At 40.9% G+C, this 13,999-nt stretch overlaps 1 protein-coding gene across 2 annotated transcripts in view; it reads left to right on the forward strand.

Annotated features, from left to right (window-relative positions):
- Nucleotides 1–13,631, forward strand: part of lin28b (lin-28 homolog B (C. elegans)) — a 17,004-nt gene extending 3,373 nt beyond the window's left edge. For both annotated transcript variants that reach the window (XM_079643242.1, XM_079643243.1), the window contains exons 3-4: nucleotides 6,871–7,058; nucleotides 10,204–13,631. In XM_079643242.1, coding sequence (XP_079499368.1) covers nucleotides 6,871–7,058; nucleotides 10,204–10,501 — 486 coding nt within the window. In that variant the 3' untranslated portion in view covers nucleotides 10,502–13,631. The remainder of the gene's footprint in view (nucleotides 1–6,870; nucleotides 7,059–10,203) is intronic.
- The last annotated feature ends 368 nt before the right edge of the window (nucleotides 13,632–13,999 follow it).

Genomic DNA, 13,999 nt, shown 5'->3' on the forward strand with positions numbered 1-13,999 from the left:
TTCCTGCTGGGACACGGGGGGTGCTCTCTCCTCGGGCATTCTTTTAAAAAGAGGAATTTCTTTAAAGACAAAAAGGCAGGAGGGTTGGGTGGGGTGAGGGGGTGTGTGGCGGTGAGGTGGGGGGCCGCTTGCCCTTTGTCGGTAATCAGTTTGAAATGTTGAACAGTTTGCTGCTGCTGCTGCTATTCTCCTGAAACCTCCAGTGTGTTCAATTTATGGAACCTCCGTGAGTGTGTGTGTGTGGTTCTTACTTTCTGCTCTTAACCACCAGGTTGTTGATGTCTACATGGGAACCGTTGTAAGATGTTTGAGGTGTGTGTGTGTGTGTGTGTGTGTGTGTGTGTGTGTGTGTGTGTGTGTGTGTGTGTGTGTGTGTGTGTGTGTGTGTGTGTGTGTGTGTGTGTGTGTGTGTGTGTGTGTGTGTGTGTGTGTGTGTGTGTGTGTGTGTGTGTGTGTGTGTGTGTGTGTGTGTGTGTGTGTGCAAGAGAGAGTGTGTGTGTGCAAGAGAGAGTGTGTGTGTGCAAGAGAGAGTGTGTGTGTGTGTGTGTGTGTGTGTGCGAGAGAGAGTGTGTGTGTGTTTTGTGTAGCGAGGTTAAAGTGGGCCCCTAGTGAGATTAACCTCTGGTCCGTGTCACCGTTTGGCATGCAGGCCCCACCCATCTCTGCCTCTAGATAGCCAGTATCAGGCTTTGTCTCTCCTGCAGCCACACTATCCCCCCCCCCCCCCACCCCCCCACCTCCTCCTCCTCCTCCTCCTCCACCAACCCACCCTTCTCTTCTGCACATCAAAAAACGCAAAAGAAGAAGAAAGAGTAGTCATGTGACTTCCTTTTGAGGAGCTGGCCACATACAACGGAGATGATTGGTAATTGGAAAGGTGGCGGAGTAGAAAGCAGAGCAGGGCTAAGAACAAGTCGCAGAGCACCTAAAACACAAAGAGAGCGCCTGCAGAGACACACACTTTATTTATATCATTTCATTTAGAAATCTAATCGCACTGAAACGCTCAACAATGCAGATTGAAATGAGATCAAACACTCAGTAAACGTGTCTTTGAAATAGGCTTTTTTTTTATGCTGCTCTGTTTATTTTCTTAGCAGAATAAAGAAGTTACTTTAACCATACATGTAATAAGATAAGATAGACCTTTATTGATCCCTGTGGCAACATTCAGGATTTATTTATTATAGAGTAATCTTTTTTTAATTACCCATTCCACAATTGCTTTTTTGCACAAAGACATTTTTATGAAATATTTTCACATGTACTTGTTGTGTTTGTGCCTGAAATATTATTGAAACTATGAATTAATACAGTTGCAGATTATATCAACTAAGTGATAAATATATAAATTCTTAGAAAAGAATACATTTGGAAAAAGCCCTTTCAAGAGAGAGACTTTCTTTGTCTTAAACACGGTTTGAAATGTTAAAATGGAGTGAAATCTACAACCAAATTATATATAACAACTTTTTCTTTTTTCAGGTGAAAAACATTGTTCAAGCATAAGACTCAGATGATACTTAGAAAGATTTGGGTCATGCTTGAGTGTTGAATTCAGTTCCAACATTTAATTTCCACAAGTAGAAAACAGCTGCTGGTATTAAAAAAAGTAAGCTGCAACAAAATCAATGAGATAATGATAACATTGTTCATTCAAGTTGAACTGAGACAAACACAATTGCTACTTGTAAAAAAGGTTTGTTTATTCTTTTGCTTATGGTGAAGTTTAATATCAACATTTTCTTTTGAAATCCACCAGGTATCTTTTTATTTCTCCACCAGCTTAGGTATCTATAGACTAAGATGTCCTCTTTAATCATGTCATTTGAGAAGGTGTCACTTAAAATAGTTCATGTGGGATTTTGGAAAGAACACTAGCCTTTGTGTGAAGCAGCTTGGTAAGTGTGCTTCTGTTCTGAACGGCTCCAGTTATTAGCCGGCTGTGCGTTTTATCACCAGCCACCTCGGCGAGGTTCATTTCCCCTCTCGTGCTGATAAATGTAGCAAGATGATCTAGTGCTTCCTCCCTCAGATCAAATATTTGCCCCAGTCATAATCGGGGGTGTTGGATGTTGTTAATTTGAGGTAGGGGAAACATGAAGGCTTTTAAGTGTTTGATGGGGGTTGGGCAGGGTTCAAGGGTCAGGGCCGCTAATGACAACGTGTTGAGGAGGGCTGGGGTCCGCGTCATGAGAGCGGCTCTGTTGGTGGTTTCATCGGCATATTTGTGTGTTGTTTTTTTTCCCTCCTCCTCCATCCAGCTTTCTCGCTCCTTTTTCCCTCTTTCTTCTTTGGTTTATATGCGTCCTGTTGGCTTATGTCCATCTGAGCTGATCTGGCCCAGCTTTGTCCACTTAGCATTTCCTGTGTGTAAAAAGCTACTTAATGGCACCACGCCACATGGTGACCGCCATCTCCCTCACGCTCACCCCTACACACCCGCTTTCCCTCTCAATACGAGCACCATCGGCTCTGCGTGGGCCACCTCTGATTTAAAGCATCCCATAATTAGACATTCCATAGCCGGTGGTCGCCACGGAGAGAGGCTGGTGGAAGATCCACATCCCCTCACGTTACAGCTTCCTGTATTGATTGCCGGGCCCTGTGATGACGAGGGCCTTGTTGATGAAAAGGAGGGCTATTTCTATCCAGGATGTTGGAGACCGTATTGATCGCTGGCTCCTTCCTACACACACACACACACACACACACACACACACACACACACACACACACACACACACACACACACACACACACACACACACACACACACACACACACACACGCACTCGAGCCATAGGAAGATATTTATTACATATAAGGAAGCTCGTAAGCATAATCAAGCCATTTTTAGAGTACGTCGGTATCCATTTTGTTGGCTCAGTTTCTCTACTTTTCAGGATGACTGTAGCGGCCGGTGGCTCTGAGTTAAAGCTCTGGAGCTGGTGTGGGGTGGGGGGGGGGGTGCGATGGCTATACCACTGCTGACCCCCGGATTTCTGCTGCTGACCTGTGGGGCTCCTGATCAAATGGGGGTTTTGTTCCTGGGCTCCCCCCAGGTCCAGCCGCTGATCAGGAGTTGCTCCTCCATTGGAGCTGAACAGAATGCGCTGGAGGCATTTCCATGACCGCCCCCCCCCCCCCTCTCCTCCTCTGGACTCCCTCCCTCATCCACCACCCCCCTGCTCCAGGCCACTCCTCCATTTTGTGTTCTCCCTCTCTCCTCCTCTGACGTTCTTTCGTTCCCTCTCCCTGTCCGTGCCCTTTCCTGACCTCTGTGCGTAAACTGAAACGGGTCCGGACACCCGCCAGGTCACCCGAGATGAGGGGTCTCAAGTTACAGGTTCTGATTTGTGACTTTTTTTTCAAATGTAGTTTTTCACACACCGGCACACACACACACACACACACACACACATGTAAATCCACATGCTGCTTTTTATTACGTAAGTGTGGAGAGACCTAGCCGCTGCCAGCCCATGCTCCAGATATGAACCTCATCTGAGACGTGTGTGTGTGTGTGTGTGTGTGTGTGTGTGTGTGTGTGTGTGTGTGTGTGTGTGTGTGTGTGTGTGTGTGTGTGTGTGTGTGTGTGTGTGTGTGTGTGTGTGTGTGTGTGTGTGTGTGTGTGTGTGTGTGTGTGTGTGTGTGTGTGTGTGTGTGTGTGTGTGTGTGTGTGTGTGTGTGTGTGTGTGTGTGTGTGTGTGTGTGTTCCTGCATTTCGGCAGAACAAAAGAGGTTGTGTGGTTTCTTCACTGGTGCATTGACAGGGTTGAAGAGGGGGTAGGGTGCCGAGACAAACCACTCAACTTTGACCTGGAGAGACAAGCTGCCTGTGGACTGAAGACAGGACAGGAACAGGAAGGGCTCATGCGCCGCACGGTCTACAGACCAGTCTGTGATTATTCATCATTATTCAGTATATGTTTGTTTTGTGGGGGATGGGTGCAATTTTTGATTCTCTTTCAGCTGATTTCTGCTGCCTTCTAGTAATTTGGACGGCCTAATGATTGTAATCATAAAATCAATTTGGGTTTTATTTTGATTAAGCATGGGTGTGACTGATTGAGGTTCCTTGATTTGTGGTTTTAGAACGATAGGAAGTCAGTTTTGGTTCATGTTGTTGCACTTGATTATTGTCCTTTCTTCAAAGCCAAATCCAATATCTGAAAACCAAAAATGGATAAGTCCTTCACAAGCAATCACCTAAAAGTCCAGTTGTCCTTGCTGTTACCCTCACTGACGGTAGAGAAAGAATCAAAAACAACATGAAAAAGGGAAAGGGACTCATTTTGTTATTGAGCACCAGCCACATTATCAGTCATTTTCCTTTGTTATAAATTGTTTAAATGGAAAGAAAGAGTCACTTCAAAAAGTTAAGATTAAAGGGAAAAGTACAGTTTTTTTGATTATGTTTCAGATTTGTGCAAGTTTAATTTTCACCACAATTTGGTCCTTTTTTCCAGTATGAAGTGCCTTTGAATTTGGGAAAATGTGGCCTTCCACTTCCAGTATACCCAGAATAAATGATTATGTACTAAAAAGATACACACATTATATTTAAATAGAATAAAATAAAACGAATGCATCAAATTCATGATTATAGTTTAATTCTATCCGTGCACAATATACATTTCATGGCCCTTCAAAAAACACGTTTAGTATAAGTCTTTGTAGTAAAGAGAAGAAGTGGTTTTTGATTTTTTTAACATTGTTTTAATGTATTAAGTGTGTATTATATGTACCTATCTATATCTACATATTTTTAGTTTAAAGTTAGTTTCAAAGCTATTGTAGAAAACTAACTCATCTTAGTTCTTTTAATAGTCAAAATGTCCATTTTCAGGGTGGATTTTCGTGAAAAAACACCTTTTTTAAAGATAACCTAAAACAAAAACAAAAATTAATAAACATTAAATTCATATAATTCAATAATTATACTATATATATTGTTAAACATATTCATCCAAACATGATGTGATATTCTTGGCCTATTTCACATGATTTAATTTGACTGACTTAGAATTAAAATGTTTCCATGCGATGGTTGTCACATTTATTATGCAAACCTGTTTTTGGAATTTTTTAATCTGTATTAACGGCTGCAAAATAATTATTTCTATACGAGTTTACTACGATTTATTTGATTGTATTATGAACAGTTTGAAACATAGAAAGCTTCTGAATGAAATCCAGTTTAAACTATAACACCACATCCTTATCCTTCGTTTCTAAAAGCATATATTGAAACTCTAACACAAACCCTAATTCACCCCGATGTTACACTTGAATCTTTATGCCATTAGTAGTCAGATATTCTTCAGAGTACAATGAGCTCAGACACTATTCTTAGCTTGATTAATTAATGACCACTTACTCTCTTCTCACTGCTTTTCACCTTCCCATCTTTTCTCTCTCTTTTATTCACATTACTTCCACTAATGGATCGCCTAAAGAACTCCTTTGTTGTTGCATTTGTTGACAGCATTTGAATGCAAAGAAAAAGCTGCTGAGCACATTTGCTCTCCTTCCTGTATGGTTTACATTTAACTTGTTCCTATTTCTACATCTTTCTCCTACACATCCGGGAATTTACAGAAAGCCTGTGTGTTATTTATAGGCCTCGATGTATAGTAGGTTAGCTCTGCTCACTGCACACTGCGTGCTCGTGTGGGGGTGTGTGTGTGTACCTACCGAGATCTGCAGGGCGGATGCCATTCATGAAGGTCACGCATACAGTGCCTATCAGCCATCCGTTCTGTGCCATCAGCTGCACATAAATCATTGCGCAGTGGTTATGTAGTAACTAGATCAATAATGCCGATCATGTAGATAAGAGGGATGGTGGATGTGTGCTGAGAGAAAATGATTGCGATGTACTCGTCCTTTCTCCCTGCACAAAGGAATAGGAAGTGGTGCCTCTGCGAAAAGTAGATAAAGGGAGTAAAGCAAGGACGCTGTGTGTGAGATCTCTGTACACACACTTTTCTCTGGCAGTTGGTGTAAACCACAGACAGTCAATCCACCATGTTGGAATCACGTCTTTCTGTGTACACGCTGTGCTACTGCAGTGTGTACAAGCCTCCGCAGTAAACTGTTGATTCTTCTGCCACAATTATTTAGAGATACAAATGTTGATCGGGGACCTGGAAAAGCTCTCAGGCAGCTGTTCATTATTGAAGTGTTAAATTAGCTCTGTGTGTGTGTACTCGCATAATATTAATGCTGAGCTTAATGCTGGGCGGACAGAAGTTAAGAACCAAGGCGTTCAAATGTGTCTTTTCATTGAAAAATGACCTTTTCGGTTCAATAAAGAGGCTCTTGACATTTGTAATGCATACAGGCTTTGTCTGGTTACTGTATCGTTTATGGTAATGACAAAAAATACACAGCAGAAGCAGTCGGGGTGAAGTACATCTTGATAACAATTTGTGTATGGAGTCTTTCAAAACAACATTTCGGAGAGCTTTGTCTCTTGAAAAGCTTCAAATGTGTTTCAGCATTATTCACGCCTTGAGTGACGAATATATATACATGTTCATGTGTTCCACTGATTTGTATTACAAAATCATATATATCTTGTAAAAACGATATATCCAAGCATAATTATTGTTATATGAAATGATATATTATCAATTATCTCCACGGAAACAGGTGTAACTTCATGCTTTTATACTGAAATTAGAGCAAATTGAAGTAACATGAGCACTATCATATTATACTTGTATCCTACATCAAACTGGCCACCACCTGATATCATTTAGACCCTTGTGTATTGCAGGATTTGATCATGTTTTCAAAGAATACATTGAGCTATAAGCGCCTACATCTTTTAAACTGATAATTGCTTTTCTCTCCCGACAGAGCAAACTGCTGATGGAGGGTTTCCGCAGCTTAAAGGAGGGAGAGCAGGTGGAGTTCACCTATAAGAAATGCTCCAAGGGCCTGGAGTCCCTGCGGGTGAACGGGCCTGGGGGGGGGCCCTGCGCAGGCAGCGAGAGGAGACCCAAAGCCAAGGTCCCACTCCAGAAACGCAAACCAAAGGGAGACCGGTGAGTGATTTAATTAGTATTATTTCCAACAACATCAAATTGTTCATTAAACTGAACACACCTATAAAACAATGAAAGGCATATTTTAAGTGCGTGCAGTCTTTCGAGATTTTTTTTCTTTTTTTCTGCGTTCATTGATATCTCGACAGTAAGAAAATGAAATAGTGTGCAGCCCTATCCTATGTGTTGTGAGTCAGCAGTAATGTAATGTTTCATTTAAAGCAAACTGAATATATGTGACTGTTGGCAGCCTGCATTTAGAAATCACGGCTGCCTATAGCAGAAGGAGACATATGCTATATGTACATCTCACTGCAGTGAGCTATTTGTGAGTGGGCTGAGATTATAGATTAAATCTATTCAATCTGCCCGAGTACATGTCTGTTGCTATGGTTATTGTGCACCATAATAAGGAATTGAATAGGGCACTTTGCCTGCCTTTGCCGCTATTTTAAATCAATTTGCCAGCTTTTACTTTAGAGGCGGCGTTAGCACAGGGATGGATTGGGCTAATATGCATCTCAATGCGGCACTAGCTCAATCAATTGTTTTGTCCTCAGTAAAATCCTGAAGGACACTTTGCTAAAAAATCTGTCAGAGCGAGCAAAATAGAGCTCCTTGAAAACGCCTGGTGGTTTTAACACGAGAGGCTGATTTCCCCGTCCTCCTGTTGACAGGGAGTCATGTTTAGCAAGCGCTGCCAGGAAGTGCTGTATATGCTGGATACGTTTGCGGGAACACATCACATGACCACTCTCAGGCTGCATTTGCATTTAAAAGTCCATCTCTGCTACTCTTTGTGCTGCATCACAGCTGCTGCAGCCCTGAGTCGCCCTGTTTCTAAGGTGTGAAAAGAAAAAGCTTTTGTTAGAAAAAGAGAAACCGTATCTGAGGGAAGGCTCCCTTATTGTTTTACACAGCTGAATAATTCAGTTTATTTGGGATAATTGATCCAGTGTTAGGTCAAGTGTCTCTACCTGCTGCTAAGGTGGTGTTGGATTCAGAGATGGCAGGTAGACGTCTGTGATGTCATCGGGTCTTTGTGAGCGCTCAGAGCGAGCGGTTAGCTGCTCTGACCCCTGCTGGTCACCCTGCGGTGCAACCCAACATTCTGTAGTCCACCCTTTACACTGAGGTCCTTTAACTCTCTTAAAGATGTTTCGATGTGAGACTTGTGTTGAAATGTCACGTTTTTGTGGAAATAGTAAACCATTTTTTTTTTTTCAAACACAGTCTACTAAATAAAGATCTCAATTTCAATCAAACACATAACTGTTCAATGAAATGCTTTGTTTCTCCATTTTGTTATTATCTTGGTTATGGTGGGTGGGGTGGTATCAGAGGTGGTTCCCTAATAATAATAATAATAATAATAATAATAATAATTATTATTATTATTATTAATTCATGTTTAGATTAATTATTCACAATAAATACAAGGTTTTAAAGACGATAATATTTTCAAAATAGTTTCTTTACAGAATACCGTATTGATTTTTAATTGATAAAAAAAACTGACAACTTCTTTATTTCAGTTTTGCTAAAATATGAAATAGATTTTCGGGCAAATAATTTTCTGTAAATGTAAAGCATTTCTATTTGAAAGCCTTTGATTTAATTCAACTGAGCTAAAGCTGTTTTTTTTTTATAAATGAACAGTAAACCTCAAAATAGAATATTAAATATTAATATACTACTTCATCATTGTTAAAAACATCTTAATCTGATGTTTGATTATTCATTTAAACCATGCTACTGAAAGTATTTTGTATTTGTACTCTTATGAACCAGGTTAGAAGCACTTGTGTGACTTATTCATGGTATATCAATGTAATGCTTTAATTAAGAGGCATTGCAAACATTATAATCATCAGAAATATCCATCCATCTGTCCATGTGGATCATTGTTCAATTCTCTCTGGACATAATCCAGCCTCCTTCCAAAGCAATCAGGACTGAACCCGCCTTCTTTGGAAAGTCCTGGCAGCATTTGACTCAAAAGCTCATTTTGTTATTTGGCTGTGAAACTAGATGCAATACTTAAAACGTTGATAGTGAACCATTGTTTCATGATCATGTACTGCTTTCATGTTCTACCTAAAGACAGCATGACTCTGTTTCAAATCACCACACAGGAGAGTGTTACACTGTGTGCTATTATAGAATTCAAAACACTGAATTAATCACCTGGTTAAGACTTTATGGGCAGAGAAGTGTTGAGCATCAGGTTAACAAGGAACACACATTAAACCGTGAAATGAGAAATCAAGCCTTGAAGAATAATAATAATAATAATAATAATAAATGTGATTTATATAGCGCTTTTCCTAGTGCTCAAAGCGCTTAAATATACAAAGAATACTTCATACTTAAGAATACAAGCATCTAATGTATTAAAGAGCCAACACTCCATTTGATTTGATGTGGTTCATTTGGTGGCATCCGTTTTGGCTTTAATCTTGTGGCCTACGCTTTATTTTGTTTTTTTAATCTTTCTAGCACCCAATTGCTTCCTGTCAAATGTAATAAAGCAGTATCGATGTGAACGCCACCGAGTGCTCGTCACATTTGATCCGGAGCCATACTATGTGTTATGCTGCCATCTAGTGTTAAATCCTAGTTGGAGCCGGTGTTTCAACTCCGCAGCGCTGGTGTTTAATGAGGATATACTTCTTCCTTTTTTTTAATAGAATAATGTTTTGATTTTGTGAGAACATTTTACGTACAAATACTGAATAAATAAGTAATGAAAGTGTAGTTATAAACATATACATACTCACAAATTCCTGGGCAGCTGTGGTAGAAGTGTCCTAAGGCAAGATACTGAACATACATGTTTTCAATGTATGTGTATCTCTCCTAAGGGACACCTGTGTATACATACAGTACGTTTACTATTTCATAATGTGATGAAGTACTTTGTACTCTTTATTGCGGTGGATAAAATGTTATTAGAATTATAAGCATTTACTTTCATTATACAAGTACAACAAGAAGAGTAAAGCTACTCATTTTAGGTGCCATCAAAACATTCAGAATAGACAACATACAACAAATAAAGTGAATATCTTTGTGTGTATAATAAATGATACGTATTGCACATGTACGGGTTATTGTTAATCCTGTGTTCTCTGTCTTTCTGCAGCTGTTATAACTGTGGAGGTCTGGATCACCATGCCAAGGAGTGTGGCCTGCCCCCCCAGCCAAAGAAATGCCACTACTGCCAGAGCATCACGCACATGGTGGCCCAGTGCCCCCACAAGGCGCTGGCCCCCGCCTCAGGTTCTCAGGACCAAAATGTGTCTACCTCTACGGGGCCCTTCCTCGGCCCGCCGGAGGAGGAGGAGCGCTCGGGCTCGTCTCCCCTCGAGGGGTCCTCCTCCTCCCCCGAGGAGCCCCAGCCTCCCCGCGGCCCCCGGACCCAGAGGTGGAGGAAGTCCTGAAGACAGCCCAGAGAGGTGTGCCGCTCACCGCTGACCCCTGACCCCTCATGTCTCCCCTCAATCAAGGATACCTGAAGCCCCCCCACCCCCCCCCCCACCCCCTCATCTACCTCACACCTGTGAAAAAAAAAAAAATGGGAGGTCTTGATTTCTTTACTTTTAATGTTATTTTTTTATTTTTCTAACCAGCGCAGCTATGGCAACGATCCACGGGGTACAGACATGCGTGAATGTGTGTGACTGACTTGCAGTCATCTGGTGCAGCTATGGCAACCACCGCTGGAATGGTGACTGCAGGGATCGACTGTTTTTCTTGTTTCAATCAGTGCAGCTCAAGAGTGAAACAACGTGGTATGAATCTTGTTTCTTTCTTTCTTCTCCTCGGACCTAGGTGTTGGCTTTTTCCCTCACACATGTCGTTGATTGAAAGCCTCCAATTTCTATCCTGTAGGCCTGAAAATCATGCTGCACACACGGTAGCTCATTTCTAAGACTTTGAGAAGCTCCAGACCCTCTAAGTGATAATCCAGACCCCCAGGATTGTTAGCTTAGTTTTGTGAAGATCTGTAGGGACCCTTTTCAGAGGGCGCTTTTAAAAGAAGATGAGCTGCTGAACACATTCTTATACATCTTTAAACACTCACTTCCAACCTCTCCCTTTTCATGAAATAGACCGGACCGACTGATTGTCACAGAGTGTGTTTGTGCATGCACGCACGACTGAGAGAGGGGAAAAGAGTGTGTGTTGGTATGCGTGTGTTGTGCTCCCAAACAAAGCCTCTCTGTCAGACTGGCCCCTCCCCCGCCCCAGGTGCGAGTCCTCGCTATTAACGATTCAGTTTCCTATTATTAGAGATAGAGCAGTTTAGCTAAAACCTCATATAATCCATAGTTTAGATTAAACGTAATGATCATTAGACTTCCACTTTGGTTGTTGTATAATTAGTTAAAAAATAACCTTACAATTTATAAATCATAGTATAAGTAATTAATATATATGTAAAGTCACAAGATATAAATTCTATTAAGTAAAGCATATATAAGGAATTAGCTCTGACATAGGTAAATAGCCCTGTATATTGGATGGGATACTTTTGTTGGTGTGTGAAAACTTGTACCTCTCTCTCTCTATTTAACCGTTTTCATCCATGACGTACAATGTATTTACTCCTTCTCCTTTTACTTCAGTGCAAGGAGTCAGCGCTGACCTCTGACCCCGCACACCTTGGTGCAGACCATTACAGTGTCACCACAGCTGCTCTACTTACTTAATACCTCACCTATTCTTCCCTAGCTGTTTGCTCGCCCAGCTGTGTTGCAGTACGGTCGAACCACCTGTTCCTCTTCCATCTGTGCCTACCAGTTGTTAGCTAGCACCAGCCAGGCGTCGCTCGCCCCTCCACAGGATGGAGACTCACTGAAGAGAGATAGAGAGGGAGGGAGAGAGAGAAGGAGTGCTGCTTTTGGTATAACTTGAATCCCAAGCGTGGCTTTAGTGGCACTTATTTGTGACCTTACAACTCTTCTCTGACCATATTGAATGTGAAAAGAGTTTACCTGAAGTCGACGCCTCACAAAGTTCACGTCAGGTCGCTTTGGAGTTGTATCTTAATGTTCTGACAAATCAAATAACTTTGTACGATGATATCAAACTAGCTTGTGTGTTTTAAAAAAAGCTCTAAGTAGACAACCAACTTAATTTTGGTATATTTCTATACCAAAGAGTTTGGCTTTTATTTTTTGAAGGCGTTTAAAGATAAGATTGTCTTGCTGTCTTTGCCCTTTCACAATAAGAGGGAGTTATTGCTGAAAGCGCAACACTGCAGTTATCGTTTTTTTTTTATTTTATTTTTTTTATATATAAATGTGCAGCTTTCTGAATGTGTGCGTGCGTTAAAAAAAAAATCAAGTCTCAACAATGCAGCATGACAGACAATAAAAGTGAATGACCAAACAACATAAGGAGCACAGCCCATGCTCAGATCTTTATGGAAACAACATCTTTTTGTATGATGTATTTGTACATTTTTACACACAATTCCTCTCAGGATGATGAACTGTTCTCAGGGAATTAACCAAAAAAAGTGTATTTTATTCTTTTGGGAATCATCCACTGACTGACTCAACAAACTCTGTTAAGCAATGGTGACGAGACGTATGTAACCGATTCATGTACTGATATTAGCAACTACCTCTTGAGTTCTACATAGTTGTGCATTTCTTTTTGTTTTGTATTTTTTTTTGATGAGCTTGTATGATTAACTGTAGGTCTCTAACGTACTGAGGTGTTGTGTGAGAAGTCCCCCAGTGTTGCCACAGACTCCCTGGTCTTCCTTCCCAGATTTGACGAGTTACTTTTTTTCATTTACTGCAAAACCTTTTTTTTTTGTTTACAGCAAAAGCCTACCTCATATGCGCTGTTCCTCCACAAACTCCGTACCTCCTCCCAGACCCCCTTTACCTCCACCATGCAGTTCTTTGTTCATTCAATTGCCACTTCTCGCACTAGAGTCGAGTCACACCACATTTGAAACAAATCAGCCCTGAAATGGCTCGTCACTTGTGACTCCAAGTATCTTACAATCAAAGCCCTTTTTTGAACGTTTATCAGAAGTGTTGAGAATGCTTGTCTCACATCCAGGGTGACGTTTCTCTGCCAGCTCTGTTATACCGTCAAACTCATCACTTAGCGGCAGACAGCCAGTGAGCTTACCTCAGTCTGTTGCCCTAGCTATTGACGTGTTAAATATTCAACATACGGTCTGTTATTTTTAGCGTGTTGGTATTTTACCATAACCGTTTTGTAACCACTTCATGTGATAGGCTTAAGGTGGAGAAGAATAGGATTGTACTTCGCACAAGGAGTGCCTATCTCTGTTTTGTTTGTCTCACTCTATTACCAAATCGATTTTTCCTCTTTTTGGGCTCCATGGCCTTGGTCCGCCATTTTTACAGCCTCGGATAATCAGAAGTTGTGTGCTTTGGAGACGACGCCCCGCAAACTGCATTTGTAGTTTAGAGCGACATTTTTAACAGTGGAAAATCAGTAGATTTTGTACTAATGGTGACATTGCATAGACGTCATTCTAAAAAAAAAAAAAAATGTTTATGAAGATGAATATTGTTAAAAGTACTTTTTTAAACTAACTCTTGAGATCAACGATTGATTTTGCATATGATGGCAGTATTACGGTTCACCCTCAGCTGAGAGAATCACTTTTTTGCAGTGGGCCAGTTACGAACATAATACACAACCGTGGTACAAATAGTGATATTATTGTTGTTAGTAGCTTTCTATTTACTTCCAATCAATGTAACTACTGATTGATCTCTTTATTGTCCTGTTTAATATTTGACACAGCAAAGAAACGTTCTTGTACGATACAGAATAATCTTCTTAACGTAGTGGTAATAAAATGGTAATCATAGAGGTTTCTCAAGGCGGCATGTAGGATAAGACATTTGTAGAATCACATACTTAATATTTTCCACGTGTCT

Source organism: Notothenia rossii (genome assembly GCF_949606895.1).
Source record: "Notothenia rossii genome assembly, chromosome: 8".
Classification (NCBI taxonomy): Eukaryota; Metazoa; Chordata; class Actinopteri; order Perciformes; family Nototheniidae; genus Notothenia; species Notothenia rossii.